The sequence below is a fragment of the Protomyctophum bolini genome, assembly GCF_963924005.1.
Source record: "Protomyctophum bolini genome assembly, chromosome: 7".
NCBI lineage: Eukaryota > Metazoa > Chordata > Actinopteri > Myctophiformes > Myctophidae > Protomyctophum > Protomyctophum bolini.
Genome location: NC_137868.1, coordinates 46,758,335 through 46,775,732, shown reverse-complemented (window position 1 = coordinate 46,775,732; position 17,398 = coordinate 46,758,335). Strand labels below are relative to the sequence as shown.

Here is a 17,398-nt window from a genome sequence, read left to right as displayed (position 1 = left end):
CACACACACACACACTGTATACGCACGCACGCACACTGTATATGCACGCACGCACACACACTGTATACATACACAATATAGGCTAAAAAAAAAAACATTTAAAAAAAAAAAGTTTGCCATTTGCCTGATTAGAAACGGCTCCTACACGGGGCCTTGACTATAGGGGCGAGAGCGCTGACCGTTACACAACAGAGGACTCCATTAATTTTGAGAATTGTACTACTAGGATATATAACCTGCACCGCGGCAGGCAAAAAAAAATAAAGTTAAACTATTACGCCTATAACTCCTATTACGCTGCGACATATTTAAAAATAAGCCATGGCGTATTCCGTTCTTGCCATGGCGTATTCCGTTCTTGCCACGGCAAGTCCATATTACGTCTGGCGTATCCCTCTCGCCGCAGCTGAGCTAATTGTTTACGCTGCGACATATTGAAGAATAAGCCATGGCGTAATGAAGAATATGCCATGGCGTAAAACAATAGGTCGCAACGATTCAACAATACGTCGCAACGATTCATCGCCGCCACGAATTGATCTCGCCGTCTCTCGGTGGAGCTGCACACCAACATGCCCTATTTGTTTGCTGCCTGCGTGCTGCCATTTCCCATGCTGTCCACCTTCTTTTTGGAATAAACCACGGTGTGGCTGCTTTTTACCTCCTGACTCTGTGCTCATTTCCAGCCGCTTATCGGGCCGACACTACAATTGGTGGCAGTGAGTGGGGCCCATAACAGAGCACAGAGTCATGCCACCCAAACCAGCAAAGAAGGATTCCGGCCAGGATGCACCAGAGAATGGAGTGGGCGCGCCAGCTGACCCGTGGGTCATGGCAGCGGCTAAGCCGGGGACAGGTCTGGAGGAGCTCACAGAGATGGTGAAGAGTCTTGTTCGGGCACAGATGACTAGAGACCAGTAGATGGAGAGGGAAGCCTCTCGACATGAGCAGAGATGGAAGGGTATGCAGCACCAGTTCCAGCAGCTCCAGCTGCAGGTCAATGGACATGAGCAGCACCAGGAGGTCAGTAGTCAGGAGAAGGAGGAAGAACCTGATGGGCAAGCCGATGGGGGGCGTGGTTCCACAGGCCACAGCGCTCCACCTTCCCACAGGGAACCCAAGTTGCTTCCATTATCTCCAGAGGATGACATTGAACATTTTTTGACCACATTTGAACGAAAAGCCATCGTATGCCGCTGGCACAGAGAAGAGTGGGCTATTCGCCTTGTTCCATTGCTTACTGGTAAAGCCCGTAGTGCGCATGTCTTAATGGAAATTGCCGACTCTGACAACTACACCAAAGTGAAAGAAGCCATTTTGTCACAAAGTATGAAATAACAGCTGATACTTATCGCAGAAGGTTCCGGTCCCTGAACATCGAGCGGGGAGAGACTCCAAGGGAGCTGTACGTACGTTTGAAAGACCTGTTTGGAAAATGGGTCAAACCAGACAAATCGACAAAGGAAGATATTGCAGAGACATTGATCCTTGAACAGTTTCTGAGGATGGTGCAGCCTGACCTGGAGGTAGCAGGTAGCAGATCTGTGCTGGAAGCAGCACGCCTCGCTGAGGTCTTTACATCAGCCAGAAAGGGCCACGAGAACCACAACGCTCAGTCCAGTAAGTCCAATGGGGGTGAACAGGGCTCTGGTCTGGGGAGGGGTTCTAGTGGTAGGCATTTTCCTTCAGCTAATTCTAAGAGATCCTCAAAACAAGACATTAGGTGCTATCTATGTAATGGTCTAGGCCACACCCAATATTTTTGCCTAGCAAATGGTGACAATAAACCAGTTATGTTCACTGCAGCCCCTAGAGCGACCAACATAGTTACATGTAAAGAGAAAGCCAGTACTGTACCTGTTTTGGTTAATGGTCAGCGGGAGGAAGCCCTACTTGATACAGGGAGTTTTCAGTCGATAATACTGTCCAGTCTTATCCCAAGAGAAAGGTGGAGTGAAGAGAAGGCCACAATTAGCTGCGTTCATGGTGATAAACATGAGTACCCCACAGCACAGGTTTATTTGACAGTAGGAGGCCAGACATTTTCTTTGTTGGTAGCGCTAGCTCCTACTTTGCCATATGCAGTCATTCTAGGTAATGATGTTCCTACTCTACTAGACCTTGTGAACCAGCCAGTACAGACCAGCAAGGTACAGAGCTCAGGTGAAGGGGGCAAACCAGCTACAAAAATAGTACAGCCTTGCAATGTGATTACCACGAGAGCTCAGACTGCAAGAACAGTTTTCAGAGAGTTGCCATTCGCTGAGGTAGGATGGGAGGATTCCGGAATTGGTTGCGGAAATGGTTGCCGGATTGGTTTCTGGGGTATTTCAGCTACTTCAAGGCAGTAGACCAACAATTCGACGTCACAGTTGAAGTCTACGTCGCAATGGATCGTAATAAACCCGAGGAGGTGGTTACACTACAGAGTGTCGGAGACACCATGCAGGGTGAAGAAGATGGTGCCGAGCTGGACCAGAGCAAATGGCCAACGTTTGACGTGAAAGTGGACCCTTCAACCACGACCATTCGCAGTTTCTTGGTTGATGCCGAAAATATCCTGAAGGGTAGAAAGCTAAAAGTACAAGGCATCGCAACAGTAGGCCTGTGCGATAAACTGGTGCACGCCGGGAAAACAGTGTACGACGGGAAGGCACCTACACAGACCCAAGACCCTGAACTCAGCCCCCTCCTTATTACCGAATGCAAGGACATCCAGAAAAATCCAAAAGTGGATCTTTTTACGTCACTGAACTACGCCGCCGCTGATGACGAGAAAGAGAAGCAACACGAGGACAACACCAAGGGGCCGCCTCGCGAGGAGCTGCGTCGTCGTCAACTGTCAATGTTCAAGTCCTCGAACCTCCTCACCCAGGAGCCGGACGACAACGAGGCGGCTGCCACTGACTGATGAGTGTGATAAAGCATTCAAAGACCTCAAGGAAGCAATCTGCACCCATCCAGTCCTTCACACTCCAGACTTTGACAAGCCATTCACCCTGCAGACAGATGCTTCTGGAGTGGGCCTTGGACCGGTGCTGTTGCAGGAGGTGGATGGAGAGAGGAAGCCAGTGGTATTCCTGAGTCGTAAGCTGGAAGACAGAGAGACCAGGTATTCAACAGTGGAGAAAGAGTGTTTGGCGATGAAGTGGGCCATTGACACCCTCAGATACTATCTGTTAGGACGACACTTCTTTCTAGAGACTGACCATCGTGCACTGCAGTGGCTGAATCGCATGGAGGACGCAAACATACGCATTGCGGGTTGGTATCTCTCCCTACAGCCATATGACTTTACGGTTCACTACCGGTCAGGGAAGTCCAATGTGGTGTCGGACTGCCTCTCCCGCATCCATGAAGATTGAGGAGCATCGAGAGGAGGGGGGAAATGTAACAAAGTGGTCCTCCATTACTGATATTGGGCACATTTAAGTATGTATATTTGCACACAAAGGAAGAGTCATGAGTTGAACTGGCTTATTGAAAGTATGATGAACATGAAAATACAATTATGTAATATGAGACTGTGTTGTGGGTACTTGAATACTGACTGCTTCTGTTCTGTCTGCTCCAGTGTGTTCAGGGAAAAGAGTCCCAGGCTACCAGAGCACCATGTATTGGTCTGGACTGGACCACAGTGGAATAGCCATGGGGGTGTTTGAGTGATGCATTGGAGCTGCTAATGATAATGTGATATGTGGGTTATCTTGCAATAGTGGGCACCATTGATATGTACTTACCGGTGTAGGGATATAGATTTATAGGTTCATGTGATGTTGGTTATGTGGGGTTCAGGAAAGTGTTGCATGTTTAACCAGGTGAAATGGTACAGTCTGCACTGATTGGTTCAGCTGACTATAAAAGGCTGCCAGGGAGCACACACCAACTCAGTGTTGGATTCAGTGAGAGGGCATGGTGGAGCTGCACACCAACATGCCCTATTTGTTTGCTGCCTGCGTGCTGCCATTTCCCATGCTGTCCACCTTCTTTTTGGAATAAACCACGGTGTGGCTGCTTTTTACCTCCTGACTCTGTGCTCATTTCCAGCCGCTTATCGGGCCGACACTACAACATGGGAGAAGAAAAGGGGTGGTAATGCAGTGGTGGAGGGATGAGAGTCGATACAAAGCATGGGGCAGCAGTGGATCGGGTAGAGTGGCCACCTGGGAAGCGGAGGGTTCCCAGTTCGATCCCGGGGCTCACCCAGAGTTAGTGTCGAAGTGCCCTTGAGCGCAAGACTCTGAACCCCTCCCAATATGCAGGTTGGTGCCTTGCATGGTCTCCTCCGTCATCGGTGTGTGCATTTGTGCGTGAATGTAATGCACAATCTACGTGAAGCGCCTTGGGTAAGAGCGCTATATAAATGCAGCGTTAACCCGTCAAAGCATGAAAGCAGGTACAGACTACAGACGAAGAGAGATATAAATACCTCACAGATCGGCGTGGATTGAGGACACTTGAGAGGAGCTGTAATCAGATAGGATTGGTGACAGGTGAGCGGGGGAGATATCAGGGGAGGTTCATTCAGCTAGCGGGGGAGGAGTTGTTATCAGTATGACTGATATCAGGTGTGGTCTTACCATTGATTAACATATACGATTCCCGAGAAAACGTGCTAAAACCAGGTCCAGATAACTGCAAAAAATTTACAGTATTCAAGTAAACGTACATCATTACTGACACATGCGCGCACGCATGCAATTCTATTTGCATTGCAACATACATCTTTCAACACCCACACTCTGTTATTTAGACGCCCACACATTCTTTCTCTCACATGCACACGCGTGCACGCAAACGCACGCGCGCGAGCGAGCGCACACAACAGGGTTCATCTGGAGTTAAAGGTCTTTCCTTTGTTGTGTCGTGGTGATTGATGATAGGTGTCTAAATGTATAGAAAGTGCTGCAAGCACACAAGGCTCCTGTCTGCCCACAACAACACAGAGACTATCACCTCCACAGCTGAATTGGATTGGCGAGACTCAGTGGTGGAAAAAAGTACTCAAATGTGTTACTTAAATTTAAAGGACCACTTCACCACTTTTCAACCTATCTTCATAGGTCCTCACTAATAATCATGAAGAAATGTGTCTCATAGGAGGGCTGTGGGCAGTTCAGAAACCGTCTTCCAGTGACATCATCGATGGGGAATACAAGCTAATAAAAACGGCAGGCTTTCTTGTCCTGAAAAGTTTCAATGCGAAAATGGAAGCCATCCTTCTCACGATAATGATGTCATTGGTCACCGTTCTACACATTGCTGGCTGTCTGAATAAATTAAAAAAAGGTCATTAAAATGTTGACATATTATTGCTTATAGCAGCTTTAAGTACAGTAGGCCTACTTAAAGTAAATGTACTCAGTTACCACTAACTGCTTCACAATGCCACAACATGTTCCTACTGTAAATGTCTCTTATATTTCCTCTTTTAAATGGTCATAATGGACGCTCAACGGAGCTGGATTTAAAAATCAGATCGGGGTCGGAGGCTCTCGATACTAACCGGAGCAATGCTAAAAGGTAAATAGACGGTCGCTGCTTTCATATAATGGAGTATACGGTTGTCTACGAATATATTTTCAAGTACCGATAGCCTAGCTACGTTTATAAACGTAGAAAGCAGCGACAAAGTTAAAGGTTTCATGACGTTTTTCTTTTAGGTTTCATGACCTCAATTAGACCCACACAACCTTTGAACATTCCGTGGATTTTCTGTGGTCTGGGGTTTTCTCTGTGTGTTCTGAAGCCTTTTGAGCTGCAATGAAAACAGGCCAAATCCCTCAACAGTGACATCTGCTGGCAAATTCCTATGTCACATGGGATTTGTGGACTGCTACATGACAGTTCACACGGTAAATCAGAGCAATTGTTTGAGCCAGAAAACCCCAGACCACAGACAAAACTTTTAACTGAATGTTAAAAGTTCAGGGTTTTTTTGGGTGCAATTGAAAGAAAAAGAACAGTCACACCCGTGTGAAGTGAGTGGTGCAACTCCTTGTGGGGGCCCCCGGGACGGGGGTGGGGGGTGGTAGAAGTCCCAGACCCACAGGAACGCACCCCGGGTGCGGGCCCGATTCCGGCGAGCTGCCTCGCGTCCGAAACGGTTGAGAAATTTAGAGTTACCGTGTGGTTTGTGTGTGTTTGTGTGTGTGTGTTAGGTTGCGCACAAGTGGTGAAAAACAACCATGCTGTTTTCGTGCTCAGACGCACCCAGCCACCCACCCACCCACATAGCTCCGTAAGGAAAAATAATAAGAAAAATTACAAATAAATGTTTTGTATGTCACAATCTCTTTAATATCTCCACATCAACAGCGGCAGTGAACGCCAGCTTAATTCATCCAATGTCCCTTGAACGGCGGTCTCCTTTCAAGGAGACAAATGTAATAAAATGGATCAAATTATGTGTTTTGGCTAATACTTCCCGTGTGAAGAATAAGAAGGGGTCCTTCGTATCAGCTTGTTCACTCACTCGTCATCTCATTCCACCATATTCATGAATAATAAGTAATAGAACCAATTCACAAGGCAGTCCTGAGAATGAGCTGAAACAGAAATGGATAATATAATAGGCAGACCAGTGCTACTCAACCCGCGGCGCGTCATGGTCTACCAATTAACACTAGCATGTCTGAAATAAAATCACTACTAATTAAGACTGCTAAGGGTCAAGATGACCGTGTTTTTCGTGCAATTCCATTGGCTACTCTCTCCCTGAATCTCTTCACACCTTTGACGACTTTGACGACTTGCCATTGTCTTGTAAATGTCACATTCCAACTTCAAGGCAGCATGCAGTTTCAACTCTACGGGACGACTCAAGTTATTTTTTCATTTCAGTTTGAGCGCTATATTGAATACCCTTGCGCAGCAAACACTGTCACCGTATTGAGCCAATTCGTTATTTTCATTATTTTTGAGATTTTATAGGTATTGCATTGTTTGTTCCAAGAGAAAGTGATATGGCCCTGATGTCAGTATTATTATTGAGTATGGAACACTTATTTACTAATTGTGATAATCTGTTCATTAGTATCGAGATTCACATTTTGTGAATGAAGACTCATTTTGTAACTTCCTCATTAATCACAATGTTTTTGTTCACTGAGGTTTGTTTGGCCTTATTAGGCTATCGATGGAAATGCAGCTTTTTACTGTGTGCTTCCTTCATTTTTTAGACTAGTCGTGTAGTCTGTTAGAAAATACATTTGTAAACATTTCAAATCAAAATAATACTGTGCATATACCTTACCGCCACCATGAGGACTGGGTACTATAATACTACAGGTTTGCCCCGTGAAAATGAGATATATTGTGTATATCACAGATTTTTTCTATTGGCATTATTATGATGAATAGTGCAGGTAGAAGGCATACTCCACTGTTAATTAGGGTGGCCAGAAGGGGGGTTAAGTAGTAGGCCTGCACTAAATGGTAGTAGTGGATTGTCAATGTGTGACTTTGTCATGCTACTAATTTGCCATGAGGTTATGTCATGGGGTAAATTTAAACGACGGGTGAACATTCATTAAGGATTAACCAATACAGCCTTGTTATTATGTTTTGGGAGGCTTGCTGCACAAAACAATTTCACACTCTCGCGTGGAGTCGTGTGGTGAAGTTGATGTGATTTTCCAGAGCATCAGCACGGAGATTACAGGGAATTATTAAACACATCCAACAATGTCAATTTCATTTCATTTGTCACGCTCTAAAATACACAGAGAGAGAGAGAGAGAGAGAGAGAGAGAGAGAGAGAGAGCACTTGCAGTTATTTCAGAACTTTTATTGCAGAGAGTATAATGTTATAGATTGTTGTGTTTACGTACATGCGTGGCACACACGCACAAGCACGCACGCACACTCATTTTATGTTTTGGCTTTTGCGTTAAGAATATTGTACGGTGCTTTTTTACATCCCTGTCATCAAGTCGTGTCCATTTATTTATTTAAACAAAGCTAGAAGGACAGGGAGCAGAGTCTTGTTTGGACCAGAGTGCAATTATTATTCAGGGGGGGAACAAGCTGTGCAGAACATGATCGAGGACAGCTACCCTCCCTCCAGGACATTATTATTTTAAGGACTTTGATCAAACGGAAGGAAAGGTGTATATGAAAAGCTGTTGCTGTCGGGAGGAAACTTCATAACTTACATTTTTTATTTTGGCATAAATCAGTGCTATTGAACACCCTTTACATCTGTGTGTTGTTTCGAAAATATTGAACCAATGGAAAGTAGTAAAGAGTGCTTTGGACAAAACCTCTTAACTCCACTGGAATAGGTATTAGTCCGTCAACACCGTTGCTCCTGACATGTGTGGCAGTTTAAAACTCACCCTTGGCTCCCGACATGCATGGCAGGTTAAAAACTCACCTGTGGCAGGTTAAAACTAACCTGTGGCAGGTTAAAACTAACAGGTTCAGGTTCAGTATAAATACAATGAAAATGATTTTGCTCAGAGCACTCTCAGTCTTACATACACAGGACACAAACAACATCTATAGTGCAAGAAAAAGACAAAAAAACAGGACAAGTGAAGTGACAAAACAGTGCAATACAGTTCAAGGTCAGCTGTTCAGCAGCCTGACTGCCTGGGGGTAGAAACTGTTACTGAGACGGGTGGTACGAGATTTGATGCTCTGGTAGCGTTTTTTGGAAGGGAGTAGTTTGAACAGGGTATTTGCGGGATGGCTGGCGTCTTCCATGACGTTGTGGGCTTTTTCCATACAGCGAGTGGTGTAGATGTTATGGAGACTGGGTAATTCTGTGCTGCCGATGATTTTAGCTGCTGTTTCAACGGTCCTCTGCAACCTGTTGCAGTCCTGAGCGGTCGTGTTACCGTACCGTACCACACTGTGATACAGCCAGTTAAGACACTTTCAATTATACAGCGATAAAAGTTCTGTAACCCGTGGCTCCCGACATGTGTGGCAGGTTAAAACTAACCCGTGGCAGGTTAAAACTAACCCTCTGAGGTTAGGTATGGGTTTTGAGTATATAGGGTGTCGACTAATGCCTCTCAGACTGTTAACAATATGTCGGACCGAACACATGCACGCACCCTCATGAAAAAAAATATCTTGCAAGTACGGCCAGCGAGAGGACTGCATGGTCGTACCGTTTGTGAAGCTATTTTAGTTCTTCTCAGACAACCTATATTGTATCCACAATAAATTATAGAATATATATAAAAAATATAGTGTAACAATGTGAATAGCCTATACATTATGACATCTCAATGGAGCAATTAATGTGGAGTGGTGTTTCACAATCAAACGTACTGTAATTCAGATCCACCGCAGTGTTGACAGGCATATACGTAGCTTCAAAAATGTCTAAATCAAAACAAGACTTAATAATTTGTCATTTGTCATGAGGATTGTCTAAGCACGTATGCTGTGTGTACGTGTGTGTGTGTGTGTGCGTGTTTGCATGTGTGCGTGTCTGCCTGCGTGCGTGTGTGTCTGGCATGACTGACTGAGCAGTACTACAGGAAATCATGGCAGCCGAGAAAAAAACAGAAAAAAACAGGGTTCGTTCGCATTCAAAAACATGCTGAAACTTATGAAGAAGAAAAAACCCTTAATCCTAAAACTAAAACTAATAAAAGCTAAGAAAAGACCTGTGATTGTACAATAAATATTGAAGTTTTGAAGTTTATATATAGGATTGAAAACGAGTGAATCATGGACACAAAACGAGGGACCTCCCTCCAGACAACACAGAGAGTGAGTCTCCCGTCGTCACAGCGGAAAACGCTGTGTTTGTCCTCAGGGAGGTTTTAACTGTGACTGAGCTTCAGATTAAAGGGAATACGAGACTGACGGGGATTTATAGGAGAGTCCAAAGAGACAGGATCGAAAAGAAGATCAGGGATTGTAGTCATGATCCAAATGCCCTTTTTTCACTCACTGTTGTTGTTCCAAAGACATTGAGGCCATCAGACGTCAACCATTGTGTATTTGTTGTTCAGACATGGTGTTTAAGCCATGCTTTTTTAACCCATTTAGGCCTGACGTCGGACTTTTAAAAAAAAAGTCTTCTGAATCCTGAAAGTTTTTGGAAATACCTATGTTTCTATCTCAGTGGTGCTCAATATTTCATGTCAAGGACGCCAAAAAATATATGTAATTTGTCGTCGTCCCCCGTCTGAAAATATGTTGTTCCAGGAACTTCCCAGAAGCAAATATTTGAGTTAAAAACGTTCGCTCAAAGATTTGCGTCACATTTTTCTAAAATAGCAGACTTACAAGCTCATATACCGCGGCACTCGGTGCCGTGCTACGAGCTTGTAGATCTGCTATTTTTCAATAGCTTAAAGCATAACATAATGCTTAAAACACCAAAAGGGGTATACCGCACCCAAAATGGGTTAATATATACTCTTGAGACAACACTGCATTCCCCACTTTAAATGATAATGGGAACTATCGCTGTTTATCAGGCATCTCCACTTTGACCTCAGCGGCAGCTAACCCGTTTATGAGTGGCATGTCACATGTGTTCCGACCATGTAATCAATCACTGCCGACACACTCAAATTACACAAAAAACAATCGACGTTTCCTTCCTTCCTCCTCCGCGTCCAAAACAACGTTGTCGATGTCTATCGTGGCTTGGGTAATATAGCGAGTGATTGAGTTATCAGTGTATTGTGCTCAAAAGGTCAATCCTTTAGATTTGGTGCGTTCAATCATGGATTCTGTTATGGGGGTTGGTGTATATGGACAGAGTTGCACTACAGTAGACAATAGTGTTTAGTTGGTACATGGAATGGATTCTGTACGGGTTATGGACATAGTTAGACTATACAATAGACAATAGACCAATGGTTACCAAACAATGGTTCGGGGGCCATTTCTTTGGTCACGGAGCAATTTGTATGGGTCGCAAAAGTGAATGGCACATCGAGTGGCAAAGCAACAGGCAAAGTGAGTTTAACATTATTTAATGTTGTTTAATGCAATCAGATATATATATATATATATATATATATTTTTTTTTTTATCCCACGATTTTGTAACCCATTTTTCACCCCTGTGCCAATCATCTACTGTGATCCTGGGCTCTACACACCCTCCGCCAACCTGGGGAGAGCAACGGACTTAACTTATGCTCCCTTCATGCCTGAGTGTCCAAGTTGCTCCTTTACACCTGACAGGGGGGAGTTTCCCTGGTTGGACGTAGCGCATGGAAGGAACACGTTATTCCAACCAGTTCCTTTCCCCTCCATCAGGCACCCCGGCTGGCCAGGGGGAGGCAGTTTAGAGACCAGGATTACTGCATGTTTTTGTGAGGTATCTACCCCAGATAGGACTTTTCTGCATGGGCTGTCAAGGCCAGAAAGTCGTTTTTAGCCACTCAGTAGGCATTCCTGCATAACATCCGGGTTTGATGAAGATGTCACGCACATAGCCTCTATACAGGTTTAATTTGTTCTTTTTTTTTTTAAACGCCATTGACAAAATGAAGGGAATAGATGACGTCATCTTGACAAACATTAAACAATAAAGAGAATTTAATGTTTGTTTTGTCACCGTTTGTTTTACATCACCATTACATCACCTAATCAACATGAGTTAGACTTTAATATATTAGCGCCCCTCACTTCACACAGGTGTGATTTTGTTTTAACCTTTCCTAAAAAAAAATAACTTTCTTATTTTAAACAATTTTCAAGGGAAAAAAGCTAGCTGGTCTAGAGGGGGCCTGGCCCAGGTTTCTGGTCTAGAGGGGGCCTAGAGAGAGAGAGAGAGAGAGAGAGAGAGAGAGAGAGAGATTATTCAGGAAGTGTGTTTGTTTTAAGGACTTTGGTCAAATACCTCAAGGTTGATGGTTAACTCCCATGCATGATAAAAGGCAAGTTAGAGATACAGTAGACATGAGCTAGTTTTACATCTTCTCAGACAACACTTATGTACGGCATTTACATTTTCATTCACACGATTTACAAACACTATTATAATGCTGCACTTTGCCAGACAACTTGTCTGAGACAATTGTTAACTAAACGTCTATGTTCACTCTCATTCTTAGTGTGTGTGTGTGTGTGTGTGTGTGTGTGTGTGTGTGTGTGTGTGTGTGTGTGGCAAAAGTGAAACCAGTCTGGGAACGACGTACGGAGCAATGTTTTACCTACAAAAACTACAGAGCATAAGAGGATTTTCACGTTAACAAACAAGACCTATAAAGACAGACACGTGAGTAACAGTTGATTTTGACAGCAACTTTTGATTTTAGTTTAGTCATAGTCATATAGTCTGAAATGTTTAAGTTTTAGTCCAGTTGACAAAAATATCATAGGATTTTAATGGACTAACTCTACAGCTGATGTAGTCGAGTAGAATGTATTTTGGTGTGAATAACACTTGGTATAGATCTACAAGCTCACAACACCCTATAGACCTGCCATTTTCAGATATTTTCAATATCTACATGAATGTATTTTTATTTATCCACAAAATAATTTGATGTGTCAAAGGTAAGGCTGTAACTCATAGTAATTCCACTTCGACAATTTGACACTTTAGAGTTAGGGCTCCGTCTTGCGCCACCCTTATCCCTAAACTAATTTGCCATTTTTTACAATCAATAAATAGCTCAATTATAGCTGAAAGGTTTATTGGTTGTTGAGTTTGACCCAGTTTTGGAGATATGGCTTATAGAGTAATGTCTTGCAGAAAACAGTGAGTTGAGAAAAGAGGCTTGAAAGTTCACTTCTGTGGTCTCTAACATTACACCTAGCTACATTTATTTCATATTTACGTCAATTTCAGCTCTGACACTTATTTCAGACATGCTCTAGTATGTGAAGAGTCTGCCTGTGTTATTAAAGGATCACTTCACCACTTTCCAACCTATATCTTCATATAATAGGTCCTCACTAATAATCATGATAAAATGGCACGTTGTTTTTCTACTCAGTCTGTGTCTCATAGGACGGCTGTGGGCAGTTTAGAAACCGTCTTCCAGTGACATCATCATTAGGCAGATTTATTTTTAAACAAGATTTATTTACAAAAATATTTAGATTTTCATTATCGTGAGAATGATGGCTTCCATTTTCGCATTGCAACTTTTCAGGACTAGAAAGCCTGCAGTTTCTATGATGATGTCACTGGAAGACGGTTTCTGAACTGCCCACAGCCCTCCTATGAGACACCATTATTTCATGAATATTAGTGAGGACCTATTAAATGAAGATAGGTTGAAAAGTGGTGAAGTGGTCCTTTAACTCATTTTGAAAAATAAATAAATAAAGTTTTTCTCCTCTGGAATTTGCGCAATGGCAGTCCCTCAGTCAAATCTGGTCCCAAATAGTACAAAATAGTGCAAATTAGTTTAGGGATAAGTGATAAGGGGTTGCGCAAGATATAGACCTTAGAGCTCAATATCTCCCTGAATGTAACATTGCAACACAACTATTTACAGGCCAAAAGAAGTGTATTTAATGTTCCACACATCATGAATAAGTCTCAACTTTGACCCCTACTATACGTACGTGTATGATATAAATTAAGAGAAATTCAAGAACTACATTGATTTCACTTTCATTCTCCAGTGTGTACAAAATGGCCAGCCGTGTCCTGTCCGAAGAGCCGCTCCTGTGTCCTATATGTCTGGAGGTGTTCACTGATCCAATCAGCACGCCGCGTGGACACAACTACTGCAACGCCTGCATCACACGACACTGGGACACTAGTGAGGCCTGTAGGTGTCCACTATGTCAGACCACATTCAACGGCAGACCTAAAGTATCCGTTAACGTAGTCCTGTCGGAGATGGCCGGTCAGTTCAAGAGAAAACCCGCCAACCGCAAAATGTACCTAATCATAACCCTAATCCTGAACCTGCTCCTGACCCTCACGCTTTGCCATACGTTCGCCAAGCCCGGTCAAATCGCACCTCCGAACGAGGACCGCGGAGGAAAGAAGGCCGAGCTGAGAAAGACGGACGGCGAAGTTCAGCAGATGATCCGGGAGAGACGGGGGGTGAAGATTCAGGAGTTCGGCGACTCCGTGGAGCTCAGCAGGAGCTTCGCGGACGGAGAGATAGCGGACAGCGTGCGGGTCCTCGCCGCTCTCACCGGCTCCATGCGGAGAAGCCAGGCTCAGTTCGTCGGCGTCGTCGAGGAGAGCCACGGAGCCGCGGAGAGACAGGCCGGAGGCCTCGTCGAAGAGCTGCGGCGGGAGATCGCGGCGCTGGAGGAGAGAAGCTCCGAGCTGAGGCGGCTCCTGCACACTGAAGACCCCCTCCACAACTTCCTCTCCGTCGGCGTCCCTCCGCCCGCCAGGGACTGGGCGAAGGTCCGCGTCCGGCCGTCGCGCGAGGACACCGTGAGGACGGCCGCGGAGAGGACGCTCCGGAAAGAGACGGAGAGGAAGCGGTGCGACGCCGAGCTGAGGGCCGCCCGGCGACACGCGGGATCGTCGGACGAGACGACCCTGGACCCCGACGCGGCGGCACGGCGCTACTTCATCCCGCCCGAGGACGACGGAGAACGGGTGGACCGCGCTCCGGGACGCGGAGAGAGCGACGACGGCACGACGCCGGACGACACGGAGAGATTCTCCCACCTCGACATCGTCGTGGGGAAACGAAGCGTCTCCTCGGGGAGGCTTTACTACGAGGTTCAGGTCGGAGGAGGGAAGGCGGCCGACTGGGATTTAGGCGTGGCCGCCGGGGAGGCCATAAACGGCCACATGTGGCCGACCGCGCTGAGCCCCGACAGTCGCTGGGCCATACGTCTGAGGAACGGAAGTCGGTGCTACGCGGACGACGTCCTCCTCTTCCTCCCCGCGAGAGAGGAGGAGCTGCAGACGGTGGGGGTGTTTGTGGACTACGAGGAGGGCGTCGTCTCCTTTTACGACGTGGAGGCCAGAGTCCGCCTGTACTCGTTCACCGGCTGCGCCTTCGCCGAGGAACTCTATCCCTACTTCAGTCGGTATTTCCACCGCAGCGGCGGCACGGCCGGCGGCGCTCCTCTCGAGATCGGCCGCTTGCTCATCATCAGCCTCTGTTCGTTCCTCGTCTATATATATAGACGAAGATGAGATATATATATATATATAATGATGAAGCATTATGAGCATTACTTAGTTCTTATAACTACACTGTACTGTAAGCAGATTGCAATACATGAGTACATGTTTATAATTAGGGTTGTCCCGATTGGACGGGGTGGTCGGAAATCGTGTGCCGATCGCGTCATTTTGAAATGATCGGAATCGGATCAGGAGCCAAAAAAAAACGTGATCGGGAGAGATCCCTGGTATCAATATTATATTCATATTATGATATTAGACGGATAGATATTGTCTGTGATTTGGGATATTGTACTATTGTGATATATGGCACAAACGTGTTCTATAAAATATAACTATCAGATCGGGACAAATCGGTATCGGCAGATGCTCAAGGAATTGGTTCGGGAGCAAAAAAACGTGATCGGGACATCCCAATTCATAATGCATCCTAGACGTGGGATGCATAGCATTAGCAAGTGTTGCCAAAATCAATCCTAATCAGATTCTTGTAGTGTGGCTACAGAATAGTTCATTTAAAAGTACAAATGCAATGATTCTGATGATAATGATTTCATGTTTAATGTACAGTACCTGCATATTTTCATTTCATTCACGATGGAAAACGTATTGAAAAGAACACCGGTGATTGTTATTAATGTTCAAATGCCTGTACAGTTGGTTTGATGGTAACCGTAAATTGCATATAATGCCATTGGGCATGCTTTAATAATGCAACAAATGGACAACATACAATCTCATACAAAGCACTCTTGACTAGCCTATTTGACTTTATCCACAAAATAACTATGGCAAGATCTCAAGACACACTGCATGTCCCATAACAATGGTAAATGAAGACTCTAATAAACTTTAACTTGCATTACAACCAGTTTAAACATTTACCAGGTAACTGCTACTCCACTGACTTTGACCTCAGCAGCAACTACCGATGTATGAGTGACATGTCATAAAGTTCCACAATCTACACTCACTGAGACCAAATCAACTGCTGATTGCCCCCCTCCCCATTAAAGGAACACTGTACATAGGCCTAGTGTAATACTCTCACACACACACACACACACACACACACACACACACACACACACACACACACACACACACACACACACACACACGCACACACACACACACACACACACACACACTTTTCCATTTATTTATGTCGACCCAAAGGATACACACATGGACACAAATATTATAGGTGCATATAGTTATATCTGCAAAACCATGGCATGTGTTTTCATGATACAACACGCACACGCACACACTCACACACACACACACACACACACACACACACACACACACACACAAACACACACACGTTATGTGCATTCACAGATAAAGACGGAAGAGGTGCCAGCCTACTTGGGAACGATGCATGCCGGAAACCTCTCTTACACCGCCTTAACAAAAAAAACATGTAAATATAAATAAATATAAATTCTACTTTCTCACGTCTCTCTATCTGTCCGTCTCTCTCTCTCTCTCTCTGCCATTTCCTTTCGTATATCCTCTCCTGACAAAACAGGCTGAAACCTGTTCTGTGAAGCCTGTTCAATCACAGGCCGGTGCAACATGGCAGCAGCCCAGGTTGTCTTCAGGGATGCTCTTAATTTAACCATGCGTGCGTACGCAGCTGGTCTCTCATCGAGATTAAAGAGGCTCAGGGTTAGCTGCTGAGGTGTGTAAGAAAACTGTTCCTTTCCCTATAAATAAATAGAATGCACCCGAGGACAATAATGGGTCATTAATACAAAAAGAGAAAATGACTGCGGGCTTATCAAAAAGCTCAGCACTCTGCCAACATGATGATGTCAAACAAAATACGAGATTAGACGTCGTCAGTGAAACGAGATCAGGAGATGACATGATGAGTCCTACATAATGTTGTTACACTCCACATTATCCTATTAGAATCGTGCCATTACTGCAGATAAGAGCGGATGGTTTGCTTATACAGATTAGTGTTTTGTGCCGAGCTGAAAGCTGAGATCAAATCTGCCTATAGTACAAGCCAGTGGTGGAATCAGTACTCACATATTTTACTTGAGTAAAAGTATTAATATGTGCCAACATACAAATACTCTGTTAAGTAAAAAGTCCGGTATTCAAAAGGTACTTGAGTACAAAAGTTAACCACGATGTGACTCCACAAAAACGTCTGAGTCCTGTCCCCCCCTCCACCCCCTTTTCCCCTCACTGTATATCATCTTCCCTAATTTACCTCCTTTTATGATATATATATGTTTTCCTGTTTGTTATATATAAGTGTATATTTATTTGTACTGTATACGTCTCAAAATGTTCTGATGAATTGAAAATGGTGGACCCTATATTGTAA

The 17,398-nt window shown here is 44.6% G+C and overlaps 1 protein-coding gene across 1 annotated transcript; it reads left to right on the top strand.

Annotated features, from left to right (window-relative positions):
• Positions 1–13,575: 13,575 nt before the first annotated feature.
• Positions 13,576–15,057, top strand: LOC308318771 (zinc finger protein RFP-like; the record flags this gene model as incomplete). The annotated part of the gene is made up of 1 exon (XM_080768400.1): positions 13,576–15,057. The coding sequence occupies one exon, from the start codon at positions 13,576–13,578 to the stop codon at positions 15,055–15,057; it is 1,482 nt and encodes a 493-aa protein (XP_080624526.1).
• Positions 15,058–17,398: the final 2,341 nt, after the last annotated feature.